At 53.7% G+C, this 27,037-nt stretch overlaps 1 protein-coding gene across 2 annotated transcripts in view; it reads right to left on the minus strand.

Moving 5' to 3' along the window:
* UNC5B (unc-5 netrin receptor B) overlaps positions 1–24,525 on the minus strand; it is an 84,216-nt gene extending 59,691 nt beyond the window's left edge. The window contains exon 1 of one of the 2 annotated variants that reach the window (XM_059052739.2): positions 24,032–24,525. In XM_059052739.2, coding sequence (XP_058908722.1) covers positions 24,032–24,110 — 79 coding nt within the window. In that variant the 5' untranslated portion in view covers positions 24,111–24,525. The remainder of the gene's footprint in view (positions 1–24,031) is intronic. The other variant, XM_067025436.1, reaches the window with a different exon arrangement.
* Between the last annotated feature and the right edge of the window lie 2,512 nt (positions 24,526–27,037).

Here is a 27,037-nt window from a genome sequence, read left to right on the forward strand (position 1 = left end):
AACCGCAATTCTGAGAGCTCCTTGGGGCAGAGGTTCTGGGTCCCCTTAGGCTAGGCACAGAGAAGGGAATTAGAAATAATGGGGGCGGGCTTCCCTGGTGGCGCAGTGGTTGAGAGTCCGCCTGCCGATGCAGGGGACGCGGGTTCGTGCCCCGGTCTGGGAAGATCCCACATGCCGCGGAGCTGCTGGGCCCGTGAGCCATGGCCGCTGGGCCTGCGTGTCCAGAGCCTGTGCTCCACAACGGGAGAGGCCACAACAGTGAGAGGCCCACGTACCACAAAAAAAAAAAAAAAAAAAGAAATAATGGGGGCTTCAATGTTCTCAGGAGGAGAAATCCAGGAGCAGATCCCTCTACAGCCTCTTGAAATCTCCACTGGTCTTCAAAGAGTTCCAGGGACCCCTAAGCCTAAGCCTCCCCATCGGTCCCCCCATACTTCCTTTGCACAGAGGAGAAACCAAGGCACAGCTAGTGGTGGGAATGGGGAGGAAGCACGAGTGGCTGGTGGGTTTAAACGGGGGCTCAGGCAGAGGGACTCCAGCACACATGGAAGAGGAGGCCGCTGTCCATCCGGGTGGGGTGGGAGAGCCCTGGGCCCAGCTCCGAGGAGCTCCGAGAAACACTTTACGACTTTCTAAGTGGGCGCTCTGCTGACAGCTTAACGGCCAGCTCCTCCCAGCCCCCGCTTGGCTTCATATTTATGAGCTGAAGGCTCTGAGGGGGAGGCTCAGGAATCCAGCCCACACCACCCCATCCTCAGCCCTCTGGCTCCCGGGCCAGGAAGCCATAAAAAATGATCTTGCATCGCTTCCCTTCCCCCAAATGGTTTTAGAGGTGTGGGGGAGGGGACAGTGAGCAGAGGTTGGGGGGCAGGGAAGGTGTAGGGCTTTTTCCAAAGCCTGCACAAGCAAATACTCATGGAAAGAGAGTGCTGGCTCCTCAGCCTCCTGACACCCCATGGCCCAGGCTTCTGCAGCAGCTTTGCCAGTCCTGGGGTCCCCAGCCTGTGCTGCTAACAGCTGGCCATACTTGTATTTATGGAGCACCGACTCCAAGCTAGGGTATCACCTCCTACATCTCATTTAATCTTCACAACAACCCTGGAAGGTCTGACAAGGTTTGGAGAGGTGGTACCTGTGGGCTTGGGTCTCCGCTGTCACCTCCCACCCCCACTGAGAGAAGGCTGTGTGTCCTCATTCACACAGGCTGCCCTCCCCCCACCCCCCAATGTACAGCTGAAGAATGTAAGGCCCAGGGAGGGAAAGGAACTTGCCCAAGATCACACAGTATGTTAGTGGTAAGGCGTGGACTCCCATCTCCCAGTAAGTGGAGCCCATGATGCAAACTCCTGACCCCTGGAAGACAGAAGAGCATCTGACCTGCCAGGGGGGTGAGGTGGGCATGATCCATTCTCACTCTGAACGGGTCTCCTTGTCTGTATGCTGCCTGAATGTGACCAGATGCACTCCAGGGGGATGGTGCCTAGTCCTAGGCCCAGGGGATGGGGATGCCCCTCCTTTTCAGGCTAAGGCCAGGAGGCCATGTGAGCCCTGGCCGTTCTCTGAGACCAGTCCCCAGAGCTGGAGGCTGGGAGCCCTCCAGCACCCTCCCTCCCCTGTCCCTAAGTGTCCTCAGACCCTGTCTGGTCTGGGAAGGGCCAGCATCTCCCACAGGATGTGGCCGTCTGCCTGGCGGCAGCCTCCACCACATCCCCTCTGGGCATTGTCCAGGCCCAATGCTGAGGAACGCTGACCACGGAATTGACCCCACCCTCTGTCCCCATCCCAGCCCCCAGCACACATACCTCTTCTTCCCACTGAAGTGGGTCAGTCCACCCAGGGAAACCTCGGCTCTCTGCTGAGCTGGGGGCTCAGGCTACAGTGGGGGCTTAGTAAATGGCCATCAAGACCCCAGGTGGGTGGCTGCATGCCTCCTGGTCCCCCTCCCCCACGCCTTTCTCTGTGCTCTGAGCCCCCTCCCAGGTGGCCCCCCTACTGAGGGGTTGTCTGCAGATAATCAGGGAACAGATTCGGAAAGTAGGAGGGAAAAAAGCACTCAGGCGCCAGACAGGATCCTTATCTTCTGGGGCGGAATGTCAGAGGCAGCAGCAGCAGGGCAGGAGTCCTGCAGCAGAGGAGGCCCTGCAGCTGCAGCCCGGGACGAGGAGGGCGGACCCGCCCTGGGCACTGGGGAGGGAGGGGGCTGGCATGCTCTGTTCTGGGCCAGCAGAGCCTGAGGACCAAAGGGAATCTGGCCTTGCCTAGGAGGGGGTCTAGACACCAAATCTTCCCTTCTCCAGCCCAGCTCTCAGGCCCTACTTGTTCAGACCAGCCCTGGAACCTCCCCAAGAGAACCAGGGAGGTGGGTTGAGGTGAGTCCCCGGACCCTGCAGCCCAAAACTGGCTGGGCCCCAAGACTCCGGCCAAGTTCCTGACTGGCCATGCCTTAGCGCTCTCACGTGTAGAATGGGGATTAAAACCCCCGCTGCCTCTTGCACTGCACTACTGGGATCCTCCACAGAGATGTCTGTGGAAAGCAGCAAGGGCAGTGCAAAGGGGGGCTGTGCTCTGCCTGGTGCTCCCCACCCAGGAGGCTTCCCTGCCGGTTCTCACACAGCTTGGGAGCCCAAAAGAAGTCTGCAGGGGGTTCTGCTTCTCGGCATTGGCTCCCCACATGCAGTGGTCCCTCTCACAAAGCAGAAAGCAGGTTTTCTGATGGCGCAATGTTTTCCCAGGGTAGTCCATAAACCAAGAATAGGATCAAGGAGCCATGAGCCCCTGGCCTGGACATTCTCCTCTGGGGCTGGGCTAAACCCCAAGGATGAGGCGTCATCTTTGTGAGGCCCTAACAAAGGCCCCTGGAGAAGGGCAATGTCAGTGGGGGTTAAGGGCACAGGCCCTAGATGTGGGTTCAAATCCAGGCTCTGTCACTTGTCTGGCTATGTGACCCTGGGCAGGTGTCCTCACCCCCCTAATCCCCATCCTGGGGCCTCGGTTTCCTCCTCTGTAAAATGAGGGAGATGTCTCTTTCACTCTAACATTCTGTGACTTTACACTTGACCCAGCAGCTGGGGGACAGGAAACACGTACTCATACACATATCAGAGAAACATCAAACTAAGTGTGAGCCATGTATCTGGGAACACCCTGGGGCCACCTATGTGCACCCTGGTCCTAATTTCCTTGTGGCCTCAGCCAGGAGCAGTCAGAGTGGGTCAGCTTCCTGTTGGATTTCGGCTAGTTCATCTCCCAGGGTAGAAGCCAAAAATGCCAGGGAGTGTCCATAAAGAAAGGCTTCTGGCAGGCATTGAGGATTAAAGGCATGCTCCCCTGTGCCCCACCCGTCCCCAGCCCCATGAGGGCCTGGCTGGCTTGTCCCCCAGCTGTCATCGGCAGGGCCTGGTTCTCATTAGCTGCTGTGGCAGCTGGGGGGGGGGCGGCGGGGGGATGTGGGTTTGGGGGCAGGCTGTGAATTAAAGCCAGTCTGGGACACAGCCCGCCTTTGGGGCTGGAGTGAATGATGGACAGGGGATGTGGAGGGGGATGGGAGGGAGTGGGAGGAAGAAGCACAGAGGCATGGCTAGTGGGAGGGGCAAAGGTAAGAGCTGGCTGGAGCCCCAGCATTTTCCGGGCTGTTATTCTGGGCAACTTTTTATTTATTCAGAGGCTGGGGATGCGGCTCAGCATCTGTCAGCTCAATATTTATTACAAGCACATTGGCCTTGTACCACGGACCCCATGATGGGGCCACCGCAGGACCCTCTACCCACATCTCTTCCCTGCCAGGGCACTTGAACACCTGCAAAGAAGAGCTGCAGGGCAGCACCTTCCCAAAAGACTACCTAATCCAATTCTTTTGGTTCACCTTTCGGGAAACTGAGGCCCAGAGGGAGAAGCAGCCTTGCTCAAGGTCACAGGGCACTCTGGTACCTGATCCCTGATATCTGGGCTTTCAGGCCCCCAAAACAAACACTGCTGCAGTAAAAATACCACAGACCACATGGTGAGATGGGACAGCGCCTTGCCCTCCAGTTCCCCGCCAGGTGCAGGTAGAGCAGAGAGGAATCTTGGCACAAGGTCAGCTTTGCCACAGGAGCCTTTTATGAGGTACTCAACCTCCCCACCCCCTGGTCTCAGTTTCTTCCTCTGTACAAGCAAGGTGATCACACCCACCTCACAGAGTGGCTGTGGGAGGATCGCATGGAAAAAAAACTGGAAATGGTAAAGTGCTGTACAACTGGAATTTGTTTATTGATTTAGATGCTGCACAGGCTGGGCTGGGAAGAAGTGAGGCAGGATGGCCATGGGGGAGGAGTGGTGTCTGTCTGTGGCCACCAAATCCCTTCCTAATCCTAGCCTCCAAGGCAAGGCGGGAGGCAGCTGACACGTCAACAGCAATAGCACCCGCTTAACCAACTGAAGATGCATAAATGACCCGGAACAGCATTGTGGGCACCAGTTGGCAGAGCTGGCGTGGACATCACATTCCCTCCCCACCCCCCAGCTCCCAGCCTTCTAGCAGCTGTGAGGTCAGCTTGCAGAGTGGCAGCACCTCCCCCCAGCCACCATGCAGAGCCCAGAGGAGCATGGCACTGCCAGGGCCAGGGGGCAGGCGCCAGCTCGGATTCCCCAGGTTCCTCCGTCTTCCTGCACCCCCTCTGCCGTCGCTTCTCCTCCAGCCCCCTGATCGCGTCCCAGAGCATTTTCCCCACGAACACAAGACTGCGGCTTCTCATATAACACATAAGCTGTGGTGTGAACTTCTGGTAAATGAGGATCTTATTTAAAACTGTGTGCTATCAGGGGAGAGGAAGAGACAGGTTCCAACACAACTCAGCCGTCCTGCCAGGAAAAGGAGGTTGGATAGAGCAGAGAGCCACCAGTCGCTCCTGGGAAGTCACTGGAGAGGGGCTATGGGGCCCTGGGCAACACTCCCAACTCACCTATGAGGGTCAAGCAGGGTGTCACTTTCTTTATCTGTGCAGAAGGGTGGGGCAAGGAGCTGACCCCCGTTGGAGGTTTGCAAGAAACAGTGGCTTAACTTTGCAAGGCTTTGCAAGAATGGCAGACTTTTGGACCAGAGAGGCCTTGGCGATGATTGGATCCTGGGGCCTCTACATTAGCAGCACGACAGAACAACTTGAGTCACTTTTAAAGCTCCCAATGGCCAGGCCAGACCCTAAGCCCAGTTAAGTTAGAATCTCTGGGTGGGAACCAGGCAGAGGTGATCCCATTGATCAGCCAAGGCTAAGAACCAGCAAGCTCTTTTCTTTTTAACAAGAGGTGTGCATCTGAATCACCTGGGGTGCTCTGTCAAAATTCACATGCCCAGACTTCCTAAACCAGAGCCGCTAGGGGCAAAGACCAGGCATATGAATTTTGAAAAAAACCAAAAAACAAAAACCAAACTCTAGGAGATTCTTAGGTACAACTCTGGTTATTTGTTCACGGAGCACCTGGACATCAAGGGCCCAGTCTGTGCTGGCCGCCGTCCCGGACCTGGGGGTACAGTACTGGGTGACATGGCCCCATCCTCGTGGAGTTGACATGCTAGAGGGGTGACCGACAATAAGCCAGCAAGCATGTAAGTCCATACACAAATCATAATCCCCGACGGTAATAAACACTAGAAGAAAAATAAATGAGGCAGCGGGGTCGGGGAAGGGCTCTCCGAGCAAGGGTCGTCCAAGCTGGGACCCAGATGACAGGAAGGGGCAGGCCACGTCAAGCTCAGTGGTGAGAGCACCCCGTGCAGAGGCATGTTTACTGACGTGGAAGCTGCAGCCTCCTGTCAGCTGCGGACCCACACTCTCATCAAAACCCGTTTACAGGTCCTGGCTACACAGGAAATGCTGAGGAGAGGCCAGTGGTGTCACAATTGTCCTCTTTGGCTCTCAGGAAATTCAACAGGTGGCTGGAATAAAGGGATTTTAGAAAATGTACATCTGTCAGGGACTTCAGAGTTCCCTGGTCCAGGTTGCTCAGTGAACAGATGGGGAAACTGAGGCTCAGCAAGAGGCAGTGATTTACTTTGGTGTGGCATCTCAGTTCTGAAAGGGTTCAACGGGACCATGACTCCACCATGAGTCACTGTCAGGCCCAATGTCCACCCTTCCCCCAAAGCCCCTGCTGCTCTTTCTCTCTGTATCAACAACCTGTGTGTTCCAGGTTCAGGGCCATGATACACCCAGGGGGCTTGGGTGGTGGGAAAGTGGGGCCTCCCCCCATTGTCTCTCTGAGGGTGGGGAGGTCCTTCCTCCCACACCGGGAAGCCCATCAAAGGTCAGAAAAAAGTGGTGCACGATAAGTCCATGGAATTTGGAACTTAGTGGGAGCTGGAATTTCCCTATGTGGAAGGCTGGTCCCCGCCGTCCACCCCTGGTGAGCATACAGGGGAAGGGTATGGCATATTCCGGGGAGGGGCCGGGTGGCCCAGGCACTCAGGGTCAGAGGACTGACATTGAGGGGAGAGTAGGGTGGGCAGAGAGAAGGTGGCTGTCTGTCTCTGGAACATCCCTGCCCAGGAGAGGCAAGCTGGGTCACCAGGTCACTCTGCGGACAGACCACCGAAAGAGGCCACTGCTTGTTCTTGCTCAGCCCTTATTTCCACCGTGAATGTGATGTGGACAGGAGGGCGAGGCCAGGGGCTGCGTCAGCACTTTCCCTCGCAGGGCCACGGAGTGTGGAGAGCTCCTGTTCCCGGTACAGCTGTACCCACTACCCTCTCGGACCAACCACAGCTAAAGCCCTGATAGCTCCTCTCAATCTCCCTCTAAGTTTCCTGGGTAAAACCTGTAGGTAAGACAGGGTGCCCTGGAAGGACGGTCTTCTTAATCTTTCTCAGCCACGTTAAGAGTGGAGAGGGGCCGGTAAGTGGGGAAAATCTGGTAGCGACAAAGCAAGTCCAGAGATGATGTGGGCAAGTCAACCCCCTCCCTCTGCCTCAGTCCCCGCAGCTGTAAGCAGGGGCCCGGGTGGTGGTGGTGCAAGCACTCACCCGGACGACGTCCTGTGGTTGTTAAGAAGCTCAGCTTCACTTGTGAAGGTGCTTTCTGCATGAAGTGCTCCACACCTGGAGCAATGGGCACCGGCTGGACGCATGGTGGGTGGGGGAGCCAAAGACAGCACGCGGCTGATTCTCACGACCAGCTCTTGCGCAAGCAAAGAGGACGTTGGGCCCTCATGTGTCCCTTTATAAGGTCTGCCAGGCTTCTGAGGCAGAGGGAGGAGACTGACTTGCCCACATCATCTCTGGACTTGCTTTGTCGCTACCTGCCTTCTAAGGACTGCACCCTCCCTGGCAAGCACTACAATTCCCCGGAAGGAGCCTTGGAAAGGAAGTTCAGGGCAGTGTGATGGAGATGCCCAAGCACCTGGGAACTTCTGTGTAGCCAGCTCTTTTCATCAGTGATCAGGGCCCCTGGGGGCTTGGGCAATCGGTCTGGTCCAGTGGGCCGTGATGGGGAGACAGGGAGGTTGGCTTACTTCAGGCTCCCAGTGGCCTCTCTCCCTCAAGCGTCCAGACCCTCAGCTGGCCCTGCCCTTCCTTCTGCAAGCTTCAAGGACCCAGGGTGGGGCAGAGGAGGATGCCGTCAAGGGTGTAATAAACGACTTATTGACTGGCAAGCAGAGTTCTCAGGGCTCGGAGCATGACCTTCCGGCAATTATGCCCTCCACCGCCTGCCCAAGGCCCCTCCTGCTCTGTGGAGACTCAGGTCTGGCTTGGCCCCTTCCCCCCAGACCACTGGACCTGCAGGGGCCTGAGGGGTGCAGACAACCCCCTGCAGCTGCTAATGCTCCTCCCCAGGCGCCCACATGAACACACACCCTCTTGGACCAATCCTTAAAATGGCACAGGCTGTGGAGAGAGGGGCCGGCTGATCATGCTGGCTGTGACCAGCCTGTGGGAAAAGCCCAGTTCTGCCCAACAATCCACAGCACTTTATTGAGGCCAGAATCACATCAGTGGGGGATTCTGTATTTTACAAAGCAGCGCCGAGTTCTGTTCCATCACTCCACCAGTTATCCCCAAGCAGCTAGCGCTCACGGGGACATCCAGGGAGGCACACAGGGGATAAGCCCTGATTCCGGCCCTGGAGAGTGGATGCAGAGTGGGCTCCTGGAAAGAGCACTGAATTTGGAGTCCAGAGGCTAGGGTTAGACCTAGACTAGACTCTGACCCAAAAGCTGGGAGGCTAGCGGGGGGGGGTGTCACTTCACTTTCCCTGAGCCCCATTTTGCTCCTCTGCTAGGACCTTCCTCCCAGAGTCATTACAAAGCCTACATGACACAATGTGTTTGAACTGGCCAATGTGGGCACAAGAGCAGGCCCAGAGCGGGAGGGAGGCCAGGGGCTCAGAGGGCCTGAAACACACTTGGCGGGCAGACGGAGTATATGTGGATGGGAACCTCACAGGTCAAGGAAACAGCAAATAAAGCAACCACCTCAGCATCTTCCACAGTTCTGTAGAGAATGGAATGTGTGTGTGTGTGTGTGTTTATGTGTGTCTGCACGCATGTGTGTGTTCTAAGGGACTGGAAAAGAGGATCCAAGACCCATCTGAGTCCCAAGGAGCAACGTGCAGAGTCTGTAAGTAAATAATAAACAACATATTCCACATCATGCAATGCCCTTTGCACACATGAACTAATTATGATGTTGGTCCCAACTTTTGTCTGTGTGGCCAGTGGTGTAGGATTCATTATCCCCCATTTGACAGAAAATGAAAGCAAGGCCCAGAGGGCTGTAGGACCACACGAAGCCAGGAGTCACAATTTAAGCCAGGGCAGGGATGGCACTTGGGGTCCTGTCCCTCTCCTCTCCATCTTCCTCGGGGGCAGTACAGAGAATCTGTCTCCCCACACAGGGCTCACTGCTTGGATCTATAAGCAGAGTGGGAAAGGGCATCTGATGAGGAAGCAGAATGTATTCAAGAGGCCATGAAAAAAGAATGAGAAGAGAGGTTTGGGTCTGGCCTGGTCTTATATCCATTTCTTTCTTACGTGAAAGGTTGCATCCTATAGATACTATTTTGTGGTTTGCTTCTTTACTTGTCAGTATGTCCTAGGAATCTCTCCATATCAGTTCTTGAAGAGTTCTAGCATCATGTTTTTAGAGCTGCAGAGTACTCCAGTATGTGGTTGTACCGTAGTTTATTCAGCTCCTCTACTGGGGTGTTCAGTTGTTTCCAATATTTTGCCATTACAAATAACACTGTAATGAATCACCATGTGCATAAGCATTTTTGTATTGATAAAGGTATATCTTAAGAGTAGATTTCTAGAAGTAGGATGGTTGGGCCAGAAAATAAAGTGTACATGCAGTTTTGTTAAGTATTGCCATATTAGTTCTCCAAAGGATTCTACCAATTTGCATTTCCTCCAGCAGTGTCTGGAAGTGTTGTTCCGCATAGCCTCCCCAATGGAACGTGTGGTCACAATTTTTAATTTTTTCCAGTCTTGTACATAAGAAATGGTATCTCAGAGTTGTTTTAATTTGCGTCTTTCTAATTATGAGTTGTAACATTTTTTTCATGTGTTTGAGGGTCACTGTTACATCTTATTTTGTGAATTGTCTGTTCATGTCTTTTTCCCACTGTTTAATCAGATTTTTGGGTCCTCTGTCCCTCAATATTTTAGAGTGCCTTATGTATTCGGGATATTAGTCTTTTGTCTGTGGCATATGTTATGAACATTTTCTCTTAGTTTGTCAAATATTTTGTCCTTTGACTTTCCTTAGAGTGCTTTATTGTAAATTTTTTTTTAATTTTATGTAATAAAATTTATCAATTTTTAATTTTATCATCCTGGATTTTGAGCCACAGTTAGAATGCCTTTGCCTGTCCCCAAATTAAAAAGAAATTCACCTGAGTTTCCATCTAATACTACCTGTATGGTATGACTGTTTACATTTAGATCCCTAATCCATTTAAAGTTTATTTTTCTGTTTAGTGTGAAATATGAATCAAAGTTTATCGTTTTCTAAATGGTTACTCAGTTGTCCCAGCACCTTTTTTTTGAGTTTTCTAGTGTATTTATTTTAATATCATGCAGAATACAGAGAGGGCAATATCTTGTTCCCAACGCTTTTGTGATTGGCTAATCAACAAGTTATAACTAAGGGTAGCTGTATTCTAAGAAGCAGGTCAGAGGGACACAATGGCCAGCACCATTTATTTAAAAGTCTATCTTTATCCCAGTGATCTGGGATACGACCCTAGTATATACCACATTTCCACATGCATTTGGGTCTAATTCTGGGCTTCCTCTTATCTTTGAGGGGCCTATCTGCCAATTCAGGCACCAGCTCCACATTATTTTAATTATAGAGGCGTTCTAGTATGTTTTAATATCTGGTAGGGATAGTTTTACTTCTTCTTTACCCATTCTTGTGCCTCTAATTGATCTCTCTTGTTTAATTACGTTGGATAATACTTCCAGCACAGTGTTGGATTGTAAAAGAGACAGTGAGCGTCCGTGCTTTATTACTGATCTTAATGGAAGTGCCTTTAGTGTTTCCTCATTAAATAAGATACTGGCTTTAGGACTAGGATGTATATATATATAAATATATAAATATGTGTGTGTGTGTGTATTTTATTATACTTAAAACTTTCCTTTGATCCCTATTTCCTTGAATGTTTATATCATGAATAGGTGTTGAATTTTGTCCAAGGCTTTTTCAGCATTTATAGATATAATCATATGATTTTGTTTCTTTAGATTCATTAATATGGTATATGACATTAACTTGGCACATGCTATTAATATTAATAGATTAATTTTGAACCAATCTTTCTTTTCTAGAATTAATAAGGGGACTTCCCTGGTGGTGTAATGGTTAAGAATCTTCCTGCTAATGCAGGGGACATGGGCTTCAGCCCTGGTCTGGGAAGATTCCACGTGCCGCAGAACAACTAAGCCTGTGCACCATAACTACTGAGCCTGTGCTCTAGAGCCCGTGAGCCACAACTACTGAGCCCGCGTGCCACACCTACTGAAGCCTGTGCGCCTAGAGCCTGTGCTCTGCAACAAGAGAAGCCACCGCAATGAGAAGCCCACACCGCAACGAAGAGTAGCCCCCACTTGCCGCGACTAGAGAAAGCCAGCAAGCAGCAACAAAGATCCCAACGCAGCCAAAAATAAATAAATAAATAAATTAAAAAAACAGAATAAATAAGATTTAGTCATTATATATTATTTTCTTCAAAAAAAGGGAGGGATGGAATTGGATACCAATGATGACAGCTACAATTTACCGAACAATTTCTCTGTCCTCTGTATGCATTATTGTCTGATTCAATCCTCAAGATACCTATGTGAAGCAGGCTTTATCATCCCTATTTCACAGATGAGGAAACTGAAATTAACAATGGTGAAGTAGCCTGGCCAACATCACACAGCTAGCAAATAAAAGAGACAGGGCTGGATCTTGGGTCTCAGTGACTCCAAAGGCCTTAGTACTACATAGGCAGCATTATTTAACTGTTATTTGGATATATTAAAAATGCTTATTATGAGCTTCCCTGGTGGCACAGTGGTTGAGAGTCCGCCTGCCGATGCAGGGGACACGGGTTCGTGCCCTGGTCGGAGAAGATCTCACATGCTGCGGAGCAGCTGGGCCCGTGAGCCATGGCCGCTGAGCCTGCGCGTCCAGAGCCTGTGCTCTCTAACGGGAGAGGCCACAACAGTGAGAGGCCCGCGTACCACAAAAAAAAAAAAAAAAAAAGCTTATTATTTGATAAGGTGTTGAAAGGGGAACACCTCTGTAGGAACTGGGGGGAGGGCCTGCCCCTACTTCCCAGAACCCTGAGCTGCCCTCCTCAGCCCATCCTGCCCGAGGGCAGCAAAGGAAGGTTGTGATGGGCTGTGAGGGCTGCCGACCATGCGGGCTGCCCCAAGGCCAGGCAGCAAGCAGCCCTCAAGGCCTGCCACGTCCCCTTCCAATCTCAGCCTTGATTGGTCCCAGCATTTATGTCTCAGGCTCCAGACAGTGTGGGAACAACTTGGAGAATGAAGACGGGTCCAGGGAGGTGCTGGGCTGTGAGGGGACAAAGCAGAGGGAAGAAAACCCTAACCTCCACTCCCTGCTGGTCCTGACTGTCCTGTTTTCTAAGAACAGGCAGCCGGCCGAGGGATTATGTAACTTCTGGTGGGCATGGCAGATGGCGTGCTGGCTTGGACACCTCAAACCCAGCACTGACACTAACCTTCCCTGACATGGCACCCCGGCCTCCCCTACTCTGGGGTGTGGAGCAGAGGATGGGAAGCGACCCAAACTCTTGTCATCTACCTCAATAGCCGTGGCCATCTAGGCCACAGGGAGAAGCCAGGGCCCACCCACCAGTGGGAGGTTCCAGCCAGGGAAGTGGAAATGCAGGCCCTCTCTTGCCTGCCCCACAGCGAATAGCTCTCTGCACAGCCCCTGGGGGAACAGAACCTGCTGTGCTGGCCTCCTTCCACCTCAGATCAGTGGCCCCTGAGGTTTGGAGAAGTTTCCAAACCACTTGTCCAGGCATTTTCTCCCTGGGCCCTACCTAGTGTTCAGCCTCTTTTATTCCTTTTGCTGATGGGTAAACAGAGGCTCAGAGAGGGTAAGTGATTTGCCTGTCACACAAAGACAGATCTGGCCCTACATTTTCCTGCTGGTGCATCCCACTCTGTACAGACACAGTTGGCCTTAGGGCTGAAGATTCCAGACTCCTAGTCCAGTGCTCTTTCCAAATGTTATGACAATGCAGCCTTCTCCTCAGGCGGTTCACCAAGTCACCCTGTGGGCCATCCTGAACTTTATGTCTAATACTCCCCATGTCAAGAGGGGAATATTGGAAAGAAAGGAGGGGTGTAACCAGCGATTTGCAGATTGATTTCCTCCCAGGTAGAAAGAAAAGGGAGCTGACCTTTACTGACCATGCCTCATCTCGTCTTCATCTCCCCAACAACCAATCAGGACCCCCATTTCACAGTGAGGCGATGCAGGCTAGGGGAATTACAGCTAGTGTTGAAGCCAGGACTTGAACCCAGTTTACTGATTCTAGGGCAGACCCTCTTACACTGGACAGATGAGGACACTGAAGCCCAGAGAGGGAAAGGGACTAGATCAATGCCGCACAGCAGATTAGCTGCTGGCTAGGATCAGAATCCGGGTTTCCCACTCCTCAGCTTAGGACTCTTCCTGTATGTGTGTGTCTGTACAGAGTGGGACAAACAAGCAGGAAAATGTGGGGCCTCACATTTGCAACAGGGGTTGCTATGTCCATCAGCTCCAGTTATCTCGGGCTGCCAGGCAGGAGTTCCAGATGAACCTGTGTTAGGGGCTCCTGGCAAGGGCCGGCGGGTGCCCAGCTGTGAGCGTGGCAGTGGGCCCAGGACTACTGCTGCCTCAGCTAAGGGCCTGGGGGTGTTTAATCTCCCAGGGATGCTCCCTGAATGTTAACACTGGACTCAGTGCCAAGGGGAGCCTGGCTTAGCCAGACTCTGCAGCCAAAACTGCTCCCCTGTATCAAAACCAGCTCCTGCCAAGATGCTGGCAGTTGCTCTGGAGGGCTGAGGCCTCCAGTCAGACTCTGCCCGTGAACCTTCAGATATACTGTCTCAGCCCACACCTGCTCCCAGGCCCTAGGGCCAGTGTCCCTGCAATGGACATTCTCTTGAGCCACCAGAAGGCAAGGTGGAGGGGAATGATCAATGGGCTTGGGACTGCAAATAGGAAACAAACATCTTTTTTTGTTTGTCTGTGTTTGTTTGTTTCTTCGGCTGTGGCACCTGTGGGATTTTAGTTCCGTAACCAGGGACCAAACCAGAACCCTCAGCAGTGAGAGCACAGAGTCCTAACCACTGGACCCCCAGGGAATTCCCAGGAAACAAACATCTTTAAAGGGCCTGGACCAGCCAGCCATGGCTTGTGAAGGCCACCTTGCAAATAAGTACAAAGTTTACCAGCCCAGCAAATGTCTGCTAGTCTGCTTTCTCCACACAAAGGGGCAGAGGGCAGTTGACGGCAGTCCTCGATTAATTCTTTGTGGTTCCACTGGATTTAGTGAGTAAATTCTTTGCTACCTAGGGGCTCTGACCACTGAAGACTTGGCTGTGACATCCATGGTACCCTGTGCATAGTAAGTGATCAAAGATGGAAAGCAGGAGAGAATGAAGGGAGAGAGGTAGGCAGAGCAGGGGAGGGGTGGGGCTGTAAGCAAAGCAAAGAGAATCTTCTAATTCTTTGGTTGCGCATCTACAGTGGCAAGTCCAAAGCGTGGCAGGGAGTGAGTCACAGCAACCTCTTGGGTGAGGAAGGCTTGCGTGAGTTCCTCATTCATCTGTTCTACAAGTGTTTATCAAGCGCTCTCTGTGTTCCAGGAACTGTGTTGGGTGCCAGGGACATGCGAGTGAGCAAAATCAGACAAATCAGACCCAGGCTCCCTAGGCACCTAGTGTCACAGTTGCTCTCCTGTCATCTAGTTGTTTCAACCCCATCCTGTCTCCACCCCCTGACCCTGCCTCCTTGTCCCCAGGACACTGGCTTGGGTGACAGTTAACAGAAGGGTGGGAACCTGCCCCATAAGACATACCCCACCCCACCCCAGGTCACTCCACTGTCTCTGAGTCTCTGTCCTGCTGTTTCACAGAATGACCAAAGGTGGGATGGAGGAGGGGAGCCAGGAACAACATTCCCAGAATCCCGGCTCAACTTATTATAAGCTCTGGATCCTCCATGGGTGCCCAGGCCCAGGCTGGGCAGGCGGGCGCCTCTGATTGCATTACAGAGCTGCTTGCCTTCGGCTCTGTCTCCTGACGCCAGTAATGCCTCCAGACACCACTCAGGGCCTCTGGGGGTTGCAGCCTCCTGGGTGATCTCAGCAGAAGACGTTCCTCCCAGACCCTAGGGATGCCTCCTGATATCCACCAGGCCCAGGTGGGCATCAGGGACCAGAAAAGGCAGCCTCCTTCTTCTTGCCCCTCTCCCTGGCTCTCTAGTCAACGAGGAAACTGCCACCAGGAACTCTCTGTCCCCCTGCTTTCCTGCCCAGAAATGTATAGGGAGAGAAGCAGGGCCCAGGCCCAGCCAAGGGGGCAGCCAGACTGGGGGCAGCGAAAGGCAGGTAGGAGGGAGGCCAAGGGGAATCATTGGAACCTACTCTGTGCCAGGACTGCATGTTTATCTCACATCACATCACCCTCCAGTGAAGTCAGCGGGGTCATCCCCACCCCACAGATGGGGACGCTGGGGTACACAGAGGTTGAGCCACCTGGCCCAGGCACTCAGTAAGAGTCAAATCCTTTTAATTCCAAAGCCTTGGCTCTTTCGACTAAGAAGGGACCCCTGGCTCCAGAAGTCTTGTTTTACCAGATGATCAGATGGCTGAATTCAGAATGCGTTTCCTGGGTGGATGTGTCAGACATTCCCTCCCCACACCTTCATATACACACCCCCTACCAAGAAGGTCCTTTCTGTTCACCCAAGCTCTGCTCATCCTTCCAAAGCCAGTCAAGCACCATCCTCCCCTCCTCCAGGAAGCCTTCCCTGACCAACCACCCAGGCCCACAGGAGCTTCTCTCAACAGCTGAAGGATTTCCTGTTGTTATCACCTAATACTTGGCACCAATAACAATGAGGAGGAGGAGAAGGAGGACAGCGAGTTTTACTGAGCGATTTAGAATGTGCAAAGCATTTGCATACATTATCTCATTTATCTCCACAAGGATCTGATGAGATTGGTGCTATTACCACTCCCCCTTTACAAATGAAGAAACTAAAGCTCAGAGAGGGTAGGCAACTTGCTGTAGGACACATAGCCAGATGCTGCAGTACCCAGGATTTGAACCCAAGTAGTCTGACTGCACAGCCCGCCCTCTAAGCACCATGCCAGATCCCTCCCAGTACACACACATCTTGGCTCGTCCTCAAAAGGGCTCCTCTCTGTTGCCCCATCATACACTCCTGTTGCACCCCAGCATCACAGGCCTGGCACGTGGCTCATGCTTCAAGAAGTGACACAAATCAATTCAAGGGTCAGGCCAGTACTTTGCCCACCTCTGACCCCAGAGCCCAGCACGTGCTCAGAATGAATGAATGTCCATGTGCACCAAGTTTTAGGGCTCCATGTGTTCCAACACCCAATGTGGTGACAGGAGTCCTCATTCCCCATGCCCACGCTCAGCCACCCTCCACCCCTGAGAAATGAAACAGTGGATGGGGTGGCCAGGTCTGGACAGTGTGTTCCTGCCACACTCTCCAGAGGGCCCCCTTGAGCCTTGTGGCGGTGGCAGGGTGGGGCAGCAAGTGCCTCTCTGCTCACATGCCCAGGCTGCCTTTGGCGATGGGGTCCTTCTCTGCCTCCCGGGCCCTGCTTGGCATCTGGGGCTCTCAGTCTGTGAGGCAGGAGATGCTCATGAAACAAGAAAAAGGGACCGAGGTCCCAGAGGGTGATTTATAGCTTTGGAGAGAGAGACCCAGGGCCGCATAATGCTCACAAGGGCATTCTAGTCAATATATTGACTTTCTGGAGGGGCCTCTGTAAACACAGTGGTTCTGGGCCGTGGTTACCTCTGTCTCTTGTCGGTTGCTGGGGCCTCTTCACACGGAACCAGACAAAAACCCCAGAGCCCCTAAGGATCATCCTTCCACCTTTCCCCCATCCCAAATTTACAGATGGGACCCAGAGAGGGAAAGGCACTTGCCTAAGGTCACACAGCAGAGAAAGAGCAAAAACCAGAGTTCCCGAACTCGCAGGCCAGGAGCTGCTGGGCCTCCAGGCCCTGAGCCTCCCTGCTTTCTCCTCCCCCGACTCCCCTGGAGGAGGACGTCTCTGGCATCGCACGGCTCTCTCCTGAGGAGGCTTTGCCTGAGATCACTGTGTGCCAGGCCCTGTACTTTATAATATATCAGGTCATATGATCCTCAAAACAACCCTGTGAGGACAATATTATTCTTATCATCCCCATGTTACAGATGAGGAAACTGAGGCAGAGCACAGTTACGTGAACTGCTCAAGGCCACAGAGTTTGTAAGTGGCAATGCTGGGGGGCTATGCTAAACTCCTCAGAATCCCAGTTGGCCACACCATGCACCCACAGCTGAGGCCCTGGGGAGGGGCCTCTGTGAGAAGGGGTAGGTAGAGGGGCTGGGGCTTCCTGGAGGTGATGAGAAATGAGCTTGCCCTTCCAACTGGCTCATGGAAGTAGCTGGGCTGAGGATTCTGTGCTTCCCTTCTTACCCATTCTGTTCTCTGGTGGGGGGCTGGCAGAAGGCAAATAAGTATACCTCTCCATGCCTCCATCCCCAACATAATCCCTACCATTTCTTAAAAAGCATTTTCTGGGCGCACTCCATCTTCAAGCACCACAGAGAGCAAATCAAAGAATAAGAAATCTTTTCATCTCCAGTGCAAGAGGTAGCTGAGAGGGGCGGGTCCCCCAAGGCACATCCCTTCTGTTGGGCCTGGGAAGGCCAGGATGGAAATATGGTCTCACCAAGGATTGGTGTCCACGCAGGATAGAGGCCTTGCAGATGCTGATGGGGCCAACTTCTCAAGAGTGAGAGAAGTCTCGGGCCTTCTTCACCCCTGCCCCCATCTTGTCTCCTCTTCAGAAATGCTCTTAGAAAGACCCAGAAAAGAGAGTCAAGGTCTGGCTCACATCACCTCCAGGAAGCCCCAAGGCTCTCTTCCCTGAATAGACAGTTGACCCTTGAACAATACGGGCTTGAACTGTGTAGGTCCACTTACAGGCAGATTTCTTTCAATAAACATAGTACCTGTATTTTCATTTTACAGATCTTTAAATTAATTGTGGGGATGAGTTTATGTTCAGTTAGAGATTACAATATGTGGAATCAAAAGAACTAGGGTTTGAGTCCTGATTCTATCCAAACCATTTCAGCTTCCTGCCTTTGGGTGAGTCGCCTATCAATTCCTTTATTTTTGTCTGCTGAGATAGCAGACAAGAGGATTTTTAACTGCTGGGGAGCCAGTGCCCCTAACTCCGAGTTGTTCAAAGGTCAGCTGTAGCGTCATTGCTCTCATTTGCTACATACAGGGGCTCTCGGAATGTCATTTACCATTTTTTGGAGTGGACATCAGCATCCCTCACACACAGTGACCACCTTGAGGGCTGGGGCCAGGGCTGCTCTGACTCGGACCCAGGTCTGAGGTGGGCTTCCTAAGTGGCACCCACCTCCCCAATGGGGTTCCTACAAGGACAAGCTGAGGTCTTACGTATGAGGGTTTTATAATCTGTAAAGCAATATGTATATCGGTGGAGCTGTGATTTTCCTATAGGTCTCTCTGATCCACAACAGCACACCTTATCCTAGAGTTAAGGAAGGCAGGGGAACTGGGAAAGCAGGCGAGCCCTTTGTGACCATGGAAATGAGGAACAGTGGCTCGGGTATGTGTCTGTGTGTGCATGTGTCCTCTTAACCGCATCCACGAGAGTCCCAGGCCCAGCCGTGCCTGCACATGTTGCTCTCCATGAGGGATGCCACTCACCCAAGCTCTGCTTGCCTCTTCTCCGGCAAATTCCAGTGGACACCCCACTCCCCCTGGAGGGCTGAAGCATGAACCTGACCCAGATCACAGCAGATCTTCAAACTACAGGCCCTGTCACTGTTCTAGCCAAGCTGGGGGCCGACTGCAGGAGACCCCAGGACTCGGACCCCTGTCCTCCTGGGGGTAGGCCCTGAAGCTCCTGGACTGGCTTTAGGGCTTGTCTGTGGCCAATCTGTCCCACCTGCCCTCAGTGGGGGAAGCCAGCTTCCTCCCTTCCAACTCCACAACCCGGCATTCAGGCCAAATGGACCAAATCCTGCTCACCTGGGTCCCACCTCAAACAGGCATCCCTAAGAATACAAGAGAGGAGCTTCCCAAGCCTGGTGGTGACTCACCGTCCCCACACAACACATTCCTATTTACACACAAACACACCACAGCTGCACCCATATGTACACTGTATACCTCCCCCACCCAAACACACACACAGCCACCTACACCACACATCCCATATGCAAAAGGCACAACTCAGCACACACTCATTCCTCCTGCACACTTCACCTCCACACCCAGCACCCAATGCAGCACCACACCTACCCTCACCTCCCACTGCACACTCCCGCCCCCGCCCACCTCCTCCATATACATTCTCACCCCACTCACTCCTCCATGCACGCTCTCACACCCACATCCTGCCTTCCTTGAGAAAAGAGCCGCCCAGCGGCGGGGAAGTTGTGAGGCACTAGGGGCAGCCTGCTCTGGGAGGTGAGAAGGAGGGAGGCTCTGCTGCGAGCTCACTCCCTAACCAACCGTGCCCTGAGAGCTGCGGACTCCCAAAGACTGATTTAGCTCCGCAGGGGAGGGGGTGGAGGGGACTGGCCAGGGGGCCGAGGGGGATCAGGGTGGCTCAGGATAGGAAGGGAAAGGGCAGCGGGTGGTGCCGAGGTGCGCCCAACCCCCAGGTACCCGCGCTGAATCAGCCCACCAGGCGGAGATGCTAACCGGGCCGCTGTGTCCGCAAGGGTAAATTCGGAAGCTTCCAGCAACCCAGGGCTTTGGGAGAGAAGGAAGAGGAAACAAAAGGGGTAGGGTGGGGGGAGCGGGGAGGCAGCTGATTTATGCTAGCACTTCAGCAAATGTTTTCGCTGCCATTAGCCTTGCCGAAGCTGAGGATAGGAGAGAAAGGGGCGCCACGGGGTACCGGTGGTCGAGCCTCGCCAGGGCTTGCCTGCCCTGCGGGGTCGTGGGGGGCAGCGGCTGGCACGGAGGACGGGGTCTCACCTGGCCCCGGCTCGCCAAAATGCACTAGGTCGGGTGGGGGAGAAATTCCCTGGGCTCCAGCAGCACCGGGCTGAGTGCAGGCCCAAGGCGGGCAGGAGGTGGAGGCCCAGGCCCAACTTCAGAAGCAAATCAAAAGGAAGGAGGGCACACATTCCCTCCACTCTTCTGAAACTGCCCTTCCTCATATTATTCTAATTATGGTATTCTAAATTTTCCTTTAAAAAAAGGAAAAAAACAGAAAAGCACAGAACACACTTGTTTGGTTTCATTTTGCCTTCACAGCTTTAATGATTCCATTTGTGGAAGCTGTTTAGAAAACTGGGGAGGAGGAAGAGGAGGAGAAGGAAGAGGCCAGAATCACCAGCTCTGGCCTCAGCGGCCAACTTCCTCCTCTCTGCCCCTGGGTGCCAGCCTGCCTAGGCAGCAGTTTCTCTCTACTCCCCAGTCCCACAAGGGCAACCCCTAAACCCCAACCTATGACCCCTGCCTCTCCTCCCTTTCTGCCAGGCCTCAGGGTGCTCCAAGGTGCCTCCTTGCTACTCCAACCCCAGCGATAAGGTTCAAATGACCATATGTTTGGCCAGCAGGCCTGGGAAGAGGCTCCAAGATGGGCCAATGAGAATCACCAACCATGCACTTGGAATGTAAGAGATCCACCTCCCCTCCAGCCTCATCCCCAAAGTCCTAGGTAGCCCAGACCCTCCTTAGAAGACATTGCTGGTAAAAGGGAAGGGGAAGTGGTAGGCAGACCTGACGACGTGGTCTGACAGCCAGGAACAGGCCATAGTACCTCAGTCCAGGAGAAACTCAACAACAAAGTGAGTACAGAAGATGAGGCCCCAAAGCTTCAAAATAAAAAAGTAAAAACCTATTTTGCCCCCATCTATACAAATGGGTACAGAGCTCTGAGGCTGGCCTGTGATTTATCTCACCTGGGGCAGGTGGGGGCTTTTGCTAAGAGGATCAGTGTTGGAAGGCTACCTTTGGGCACTTGCCTGGTCTCAGGGTCTCACCTTGACCTTTGGTCCAGCCCTGTTCCACCTCTCTTCCAGGTCCCTGCTCCCAACTTCTTTCCACCATCTCCCAGCAAGTCCCAGTCTAACTCAGCTACCAAACCTACTTCATCTTTAGCTTCCTGCCTTAGCTGGGCCTTGATTTCAGAATCTCAATCCCAGACCCATGCGGCCAGTCTGCAGCCCAGGTGGAATAAAGGAGCCACAACTAGAATGAGGTTTATGAGGCCTGAGTTCAAATGTCAGCTCTATCCCTGAGTCCCAGTGTAGTCCTGGGCAAGTCAGGGCCTGTCCCAAAACTTCAGCAGTTAAATAAGTGGATTGGAAGAGAGAGGAATTGTTTCATCCTATGGAATTCCCAGTTTGTGGGGTGGGGAGAGAAATTACATACAAAATTCCTCCCCTACAGTTGTACTTTCACTTTAATGAGAAAACCCAGTAAGATGCTCTTGATTTTCCATTTGTTTAAGTGAAATGGGCATTTGGTACAGAGTAGAGGAAGACAAGGACAGGCCACCACCACACTTAACACACACACACACACACACACAGCAGAGACACTAGGAAAACTCCAATTTTAATTGCACCTTAAAAAGAAGTGCTATCATGACACCTTGGTTCCTTCTCAACCATCCCAGCCAGAGTCCAAAGAAAGGCTCATTAAAAGCTCCAGGAAAGGCTGAGGGGTGGGTGGGAGGAGATTCCCAGGGCTAGTCTGGGTTTCGGAAGTGGCCTCTCCTGGCCAGTCACTTGCTGAAATCTTCTAAGAGTCTCGGTTTATGGTTCCAGGTTTGATTTCTCCACCATCAAACTTTATGGCTTAAAAAAAAATTCTCAGTGCTGGAAAGGGAACTCATTACCATATTCACTGGGAATGGGGGTAGGGGAAAGGAGAGAGAGGTGCCTGCCCCTTGAGGACAGCTTGGACATGCCCAAGAAGGAGCTTCCCCCTCCCATGGATGGGACCACAGGAGGAGTCCAAAGTGGCCTGAATCAGCCCGCTATTGGACAGGAGCCCTGGATACAAATCTGCAATCTGCGATCACCTGGAGGCAAGATTTGAGGAAAGGCAACATCCTGGACTTCGTTTTCCCCATCTATGCAATGGAGCTCATGAGGAATCACTGCGAAGACCTAAAGAACATTCTGAAAAATGTTCTGTGCCTGTGGCATTAGAGTACAAGGGCTGTGTAGGAGGAAGGGGCATGTTCTCTCTCCTGAAGGCAGGTTTCTGAGGGCAAAGGGAAGGCAGCAGGCTGACCCCACCAGTTGGCCCCACTCCAGGCTGGTGGACAGGCAACCCCTGCTGCGCTAAGTAATGAGCACAATTCCAAGGCCAGTTCTGCTGCTACTGAGAAATCAAAGCCCGGTATTAGCCACCCATTTCTGGCTGGGCACCAATTGTGCTCAAATCCATCAAAGCCCAGGGCCTGGGGTTTCTTCTGGGGAAGGTGGGGGCCAGAGGCTTTGTTAAGCAGGCAAGGCAGGCCACCCCCAGCCTCCCCAGCAGAGCCTACTCTGCAGCTCTGGAGAACTCTAGGCCAACCAGTCTTGTCTTTCTCCTGCCTCCCCAGCTCCCCACCCTCAGTAACCCCAGTATTTATTCCTGATACCCTTGCCCTGCTGGTCCAAACACAGCTTCCCAAGACCCAATCATGCCCATATGCCATTTACAGAGACTTCACCCAACCCTCCAATCACCTCCCCTCAAACACCCCCAAACCAGAAACCAACACCCTAACCCAGCACCTCCCACACCCAACTGCACTCTTTAAAACAAAGTTGGTCACTCAGCAGCCTGCTTCCTCCCCCATCATTACCTTCCAACTTCAAAACACTGCTTTAAATACTAGTCTGCCCCAATCATAATTAACGTGGATCAAATGATTGTGTCGTAACTTTACAACACAGGGCTGGCAAAAAACCAAAAAAGTGGGGTATGTGCTAAAACCAAGCCCTCACTCCTGGGCCATGGGAATCATTAATTCCAGAGTGAGGAATAGCTGACTATAAGTGGGGGAGGCGGGCGTGGGACGTTCGGGGCGGGGGGGGAGGGCGGGGGGGCGGGGAGGAGGGCGGCGGACGTCAACATCCAAGCGGAAGGTAGAGGGGGTTGGGCTGCGTCATCTGTCCACTTTGTGCACCAGTTTTCGGAGTCAATGCAGGATGCGGCCCACGCCCACCCAACCTCGGAAGCCCGGTGCTTGGTTTCTGGGGGGAGAGAGTGAGAGAGACGGGCGGTGGGGGGGAGGGAGGGGGAGAGAGAAGGAGGGAGAGCGAGAGAGAGCGAGAGGGAGAGAGCTAGAGAGAGAGAGAGAGAGAGAGAGAGAGATGGGTTGGCTCCCGTGTGTCCACCCGCTCCCCAGGAAGACGTAGCCCAGTCAGCTACGCCCGGCCCAGCTACAGACCAGCGAGACGCGTACACAACCACGGCGGGAGAGGCGGAATAGGGACTTTATTTTAGGAGCCCACCGACTCCCTTAAGGCATCTTGCTGGGTCTGGAGTAGGAGCGTGGAGAGCGCACCTTCTCGGCTTCCCAGACGGGGAGAGTGTCAGTGACTCATTTAAAAGGAAACTCGTCAGGATCACTACGTACTCCTCCCCCCAACACACAACACCAACACCCAGCAAAAAAATTCTTCCAGGCCTGCGGATCCCAAGATCTCGAGTAAAGCTGTACGTGCAAGACAGCCCTATTACCTTCGATAACAAAACCCTGCAAGCTGGCCTCATCTGGCTGGCGGAGCGGACCCGCGCTTCCCGTGTTCCCCAGGTTTCTCGCTCCCTCCTCATCTGCGGATTCGGGTCTGTGCCACGCTAGGAGTCCGGGCGAGCCGGGACCTGGACTAGGAAGTTGCCGGCGAACGGCAAGCGAGCGCACACCTGGCCTGTGCAGCGACTGTGGTTTTTCGGGGCCACTGCCAGGCGCGCGCGAAGCCAGGGGTTCCCCGGAGGCCGGTACTCCGGGAGGCGCACACCCCGACTTGGACACCGTTCCAGGGAAAAGAAGCGATCTCTCCCTTCCAGGCGGGAGCTGGAGGGCCTGAGCAACACCCCCGCCCCGCCCCGCGAGATGGCTGCGCCATCGCCCACTTTGCTGGGGCAGAGAAATCTACCTTTTAACTTGGGCGCCCTTATCGCTTTCCCTGTGCGCACTGAAGGAGCGATGGACCACCTCAACTTCAGGGCAGAGTGAGGCGCCAGGGTCCCCTCGCTCCCCTCGCTCCCCTCCCCCATGCCCGATCGCTCCCTACCTGCTTGGCTCAGCCTCAGGTCCGAGCAGAGCAGGAATGTCAGCAGTAGCGCGCCCCGCGCTCCGCTCCGGGCCCACATGCTCCCGCGGCCCGGCTCGGGCGCCTCTCCCCCGGGGCTCTCTCCCTGGCCCCAGCCTCGCCGCCGCCGTCTCCGCCGCCGCCGCCTCCTCCTCGCCGTCCTCCCCTGCGCCCGGCCGCGCCAGCCCGTGCCCTCCGTGGGGGCAGAGGCAGCCACGCTTCGCAGAGGGCTGCCCGGCGCTCGGAGCGCGATGGGTACCCGGCGCCCGCTCTCCGGCCAGGCTCCGGCGCGCCCCTCTATGCGCTCCTCAGGCTCCGGGGCTCGAGCGCTCCGTTGGCTCCCGCGTCCTGGCTTCGAAGTTGCGCGACAGAAGGTGAGAGTGCTCAGGGGCGCCCGCAGCGGCCAACGCCGCGCCGTCCGAGCCCCTGTACGCGCCTCCCTGCGCCCCGCCGCTACCCGCGGCTCCGGCGCCCTCGCCGGCCCCCGCCGCCTGCCACAAGGCCGAGCGCTGCCGCTCGCTCGCCCAAGTGAGTCCGCGAGCAGAGGGGGACAGCGCGCGGCCGAGGCGGGGCCTGGGCGGGCAAGGGCGGAGCCGGCGGAGGGCCTTTCTAGGGGGTAACGACGGCCCCTTGGGCGCGGCCTCGGCGGAGCTGGGGGCCCTTCAGGGGGGTCCTCGCGAAACTCTGGACCCGGAGCGTTGGAAATCCCGGCCGCTAGATCGTAGCTGGAAGTGGAGTCTGCCCAATTTTTGTTTCCAGAAACTAAAGAAATGTATCTTGGCGCTTTCCTCTGACTTCGCTGTGTCAGCTTTCTCCTCTGATTAAACTCAGGACTCTGTTGTTTTTGGCTTCCTGGTCTGTACTACGTAGAATCTATGACTTCTACAGGGGGCGGGCAGGGGGGGGGGGTCTTTCCCAAAAAAGCTCCTTAAATGAGGAAATCTCAAACACTCAAGTCCGTGTTAAGCAGGGGCTTACAGCTATGCGGACTTGGGTATGGATTTGGATGATCCTGTTTGGCCCTACTTGTGGGTATGACTTTGGGCAGAACTGTTTGACTAGACCCCTCTGAACCTCCTGTAGCACCCAGGGCCTAGGATGTTACTCTCCCCCCCACCCCGCAAGTGACAATGGGGCATAGGGAAGCCATTTTTGGCTTGGGTGGGTGTAAATTTGGGCTCTGCCCCTTACCTGCTGTGTGACCCTGAACAAGTTACTTAACCATTCTGATGCTTCCTTCATCATCATCTCCAAAATGGAGAAAAATGATAATAATTTTATAAGGGAATGTAGAACTGATTTTTTTTTTTTTTTTTTTTTTTTTTTTTTTTGCGGTACGCGGGCCTCTCACTGCTGTGGCCTCTCCCGCTGCGGAGCACAGGCTCCGGACGCGCAGGCTCAGCGGCCATGGCTCACTGGCCCAGCCGCTCCGCGGCATGTGGGATCCTCCCAGACCGGGGCACGAACCTGCCTCCCCTGCATTGGGAGGCAGACTCCCAACCACTGCGCCACCAGGGAAGCCCTGAATTTTAAAATATATATAGAGAAACTGCAGCACAAATGTCAGTAATCTCTCTTTCCAAGATCTCCCCTCTCAGCCAATCTGATTACTGGTGGAAAATCCTGACCACCCAAGGGTGAGCCAAAGGGCATGTGGAGTCAGGTGGAGTTTGGGCGGTGGGCGATATCTTGAGATTGAAACCCATTGACATTAGAAGGGGTGGCTCAGCTAACACTGGCAGGGTCCTTTTATGTGCCAGGCATGTAATAAGCACTTTTAAATACTTTATATGCATCACTTCAGTTAATCCCCACAACTCTCTGAGGTAAGTACCATTTGTATCCCTCTTTTATGAAGAAACTGAGGCACAGAGATGTAATGTCATTTGCCCAAGATCACACAGCTTTGAGTGATTGAGTGGGTGAGTGAAAAGGGCAGGAGAGATAGGATTGGAAAGAAACCCTCTGAGCTGGGGATCCTCAATGCTTATACCTCTTTTGGGGCTGGCAGGTGAGAAATGACTGGCAGCCAGCAGGAATGCCTCCTCTCCAAACCCTGATCTGTTCACTACTTGGGATTTTTTCCAGAACTGGGATCTGGAATCATTCCTCAAATACAGAGGCAGTGGCTGCTTCAGGAAGGGGTAAAGGAAGGCAGAGAGAGGTCCAGCCAGGCCCAGGAGTCAGTAGGGGGGTAGGCTGGAATAGGGTCAGTGTCCCCAGGGGCGCTTCCTAGACTGGAGGAGAAAGGACTTGGGGGCCAGAACTGCAGGTTGGAAGGGTTGCTGGAGGGGGCAGAGAAGCAACAAGGGCCTGCCCCAGCTGTTTCCCCAGAGAAGAGAGAAAGGCAGGACTGCCTAGGACCCCCCTCCACACACACTCCCCCCACAGGCTGGGGTCTGGAACATGTGGGGGAGTGTGTATGTGGTCATTCCACCTCCTTAGCCCTCCCTGGCCAGGCACCCAGGACCAGGAGGGTGGATATGGGTGAGCAGGACTCCCTGGGAAGAACTTAGGCCAATTGAGAAAGGTCTCCGTGGGCAAAGGTAGGTGGGTTATTTTTAGCTTGGCCCAGGCAAGGGCAGTGGGTGAGGGAGTCAACAGCTCATCACACCCAGCCAGCCCCACCCAGCCACAGAAGTACAAGCAGACATATGCACACACAGCCCTAGACAGTTACAGGCACACCTACAAAGGTACACACAAGCAAACATACAACAAACATATACAGGTGCAAAATGACCCTCCCAGAAACATTATAGGGGCACCCAACTGCAGAGACACCCATATAGTTAAGACACAGGATTTTTAAAAGCACACACATACACCTCATCACAGACACAAACACACACACAGGCACGCACATCCAAAAGCACAAATACGCTCTTGGGCAGATGACGTTAAAGACAAATAGATACTTAGATGCTTAAATTTCACCAGGCAGCACATATAGGGACACGTCCGAGGCCCAGCATCTGACTGTCAACA

Source organism: Kogia breviceps, chromosome 2, assembly GCF_026419965.1.
Source record: "Kogia breviceps isolate mKogBre1 chromosome 2, mKogBre1 haplotype 1, whole genome shotgun sequence".
Lineage (NCBI taxonomy): Eukaryota > Metazoa > Chordata > Mammalia > Artiodactyla > Physeteridae > Kogia > Kogia breviceps.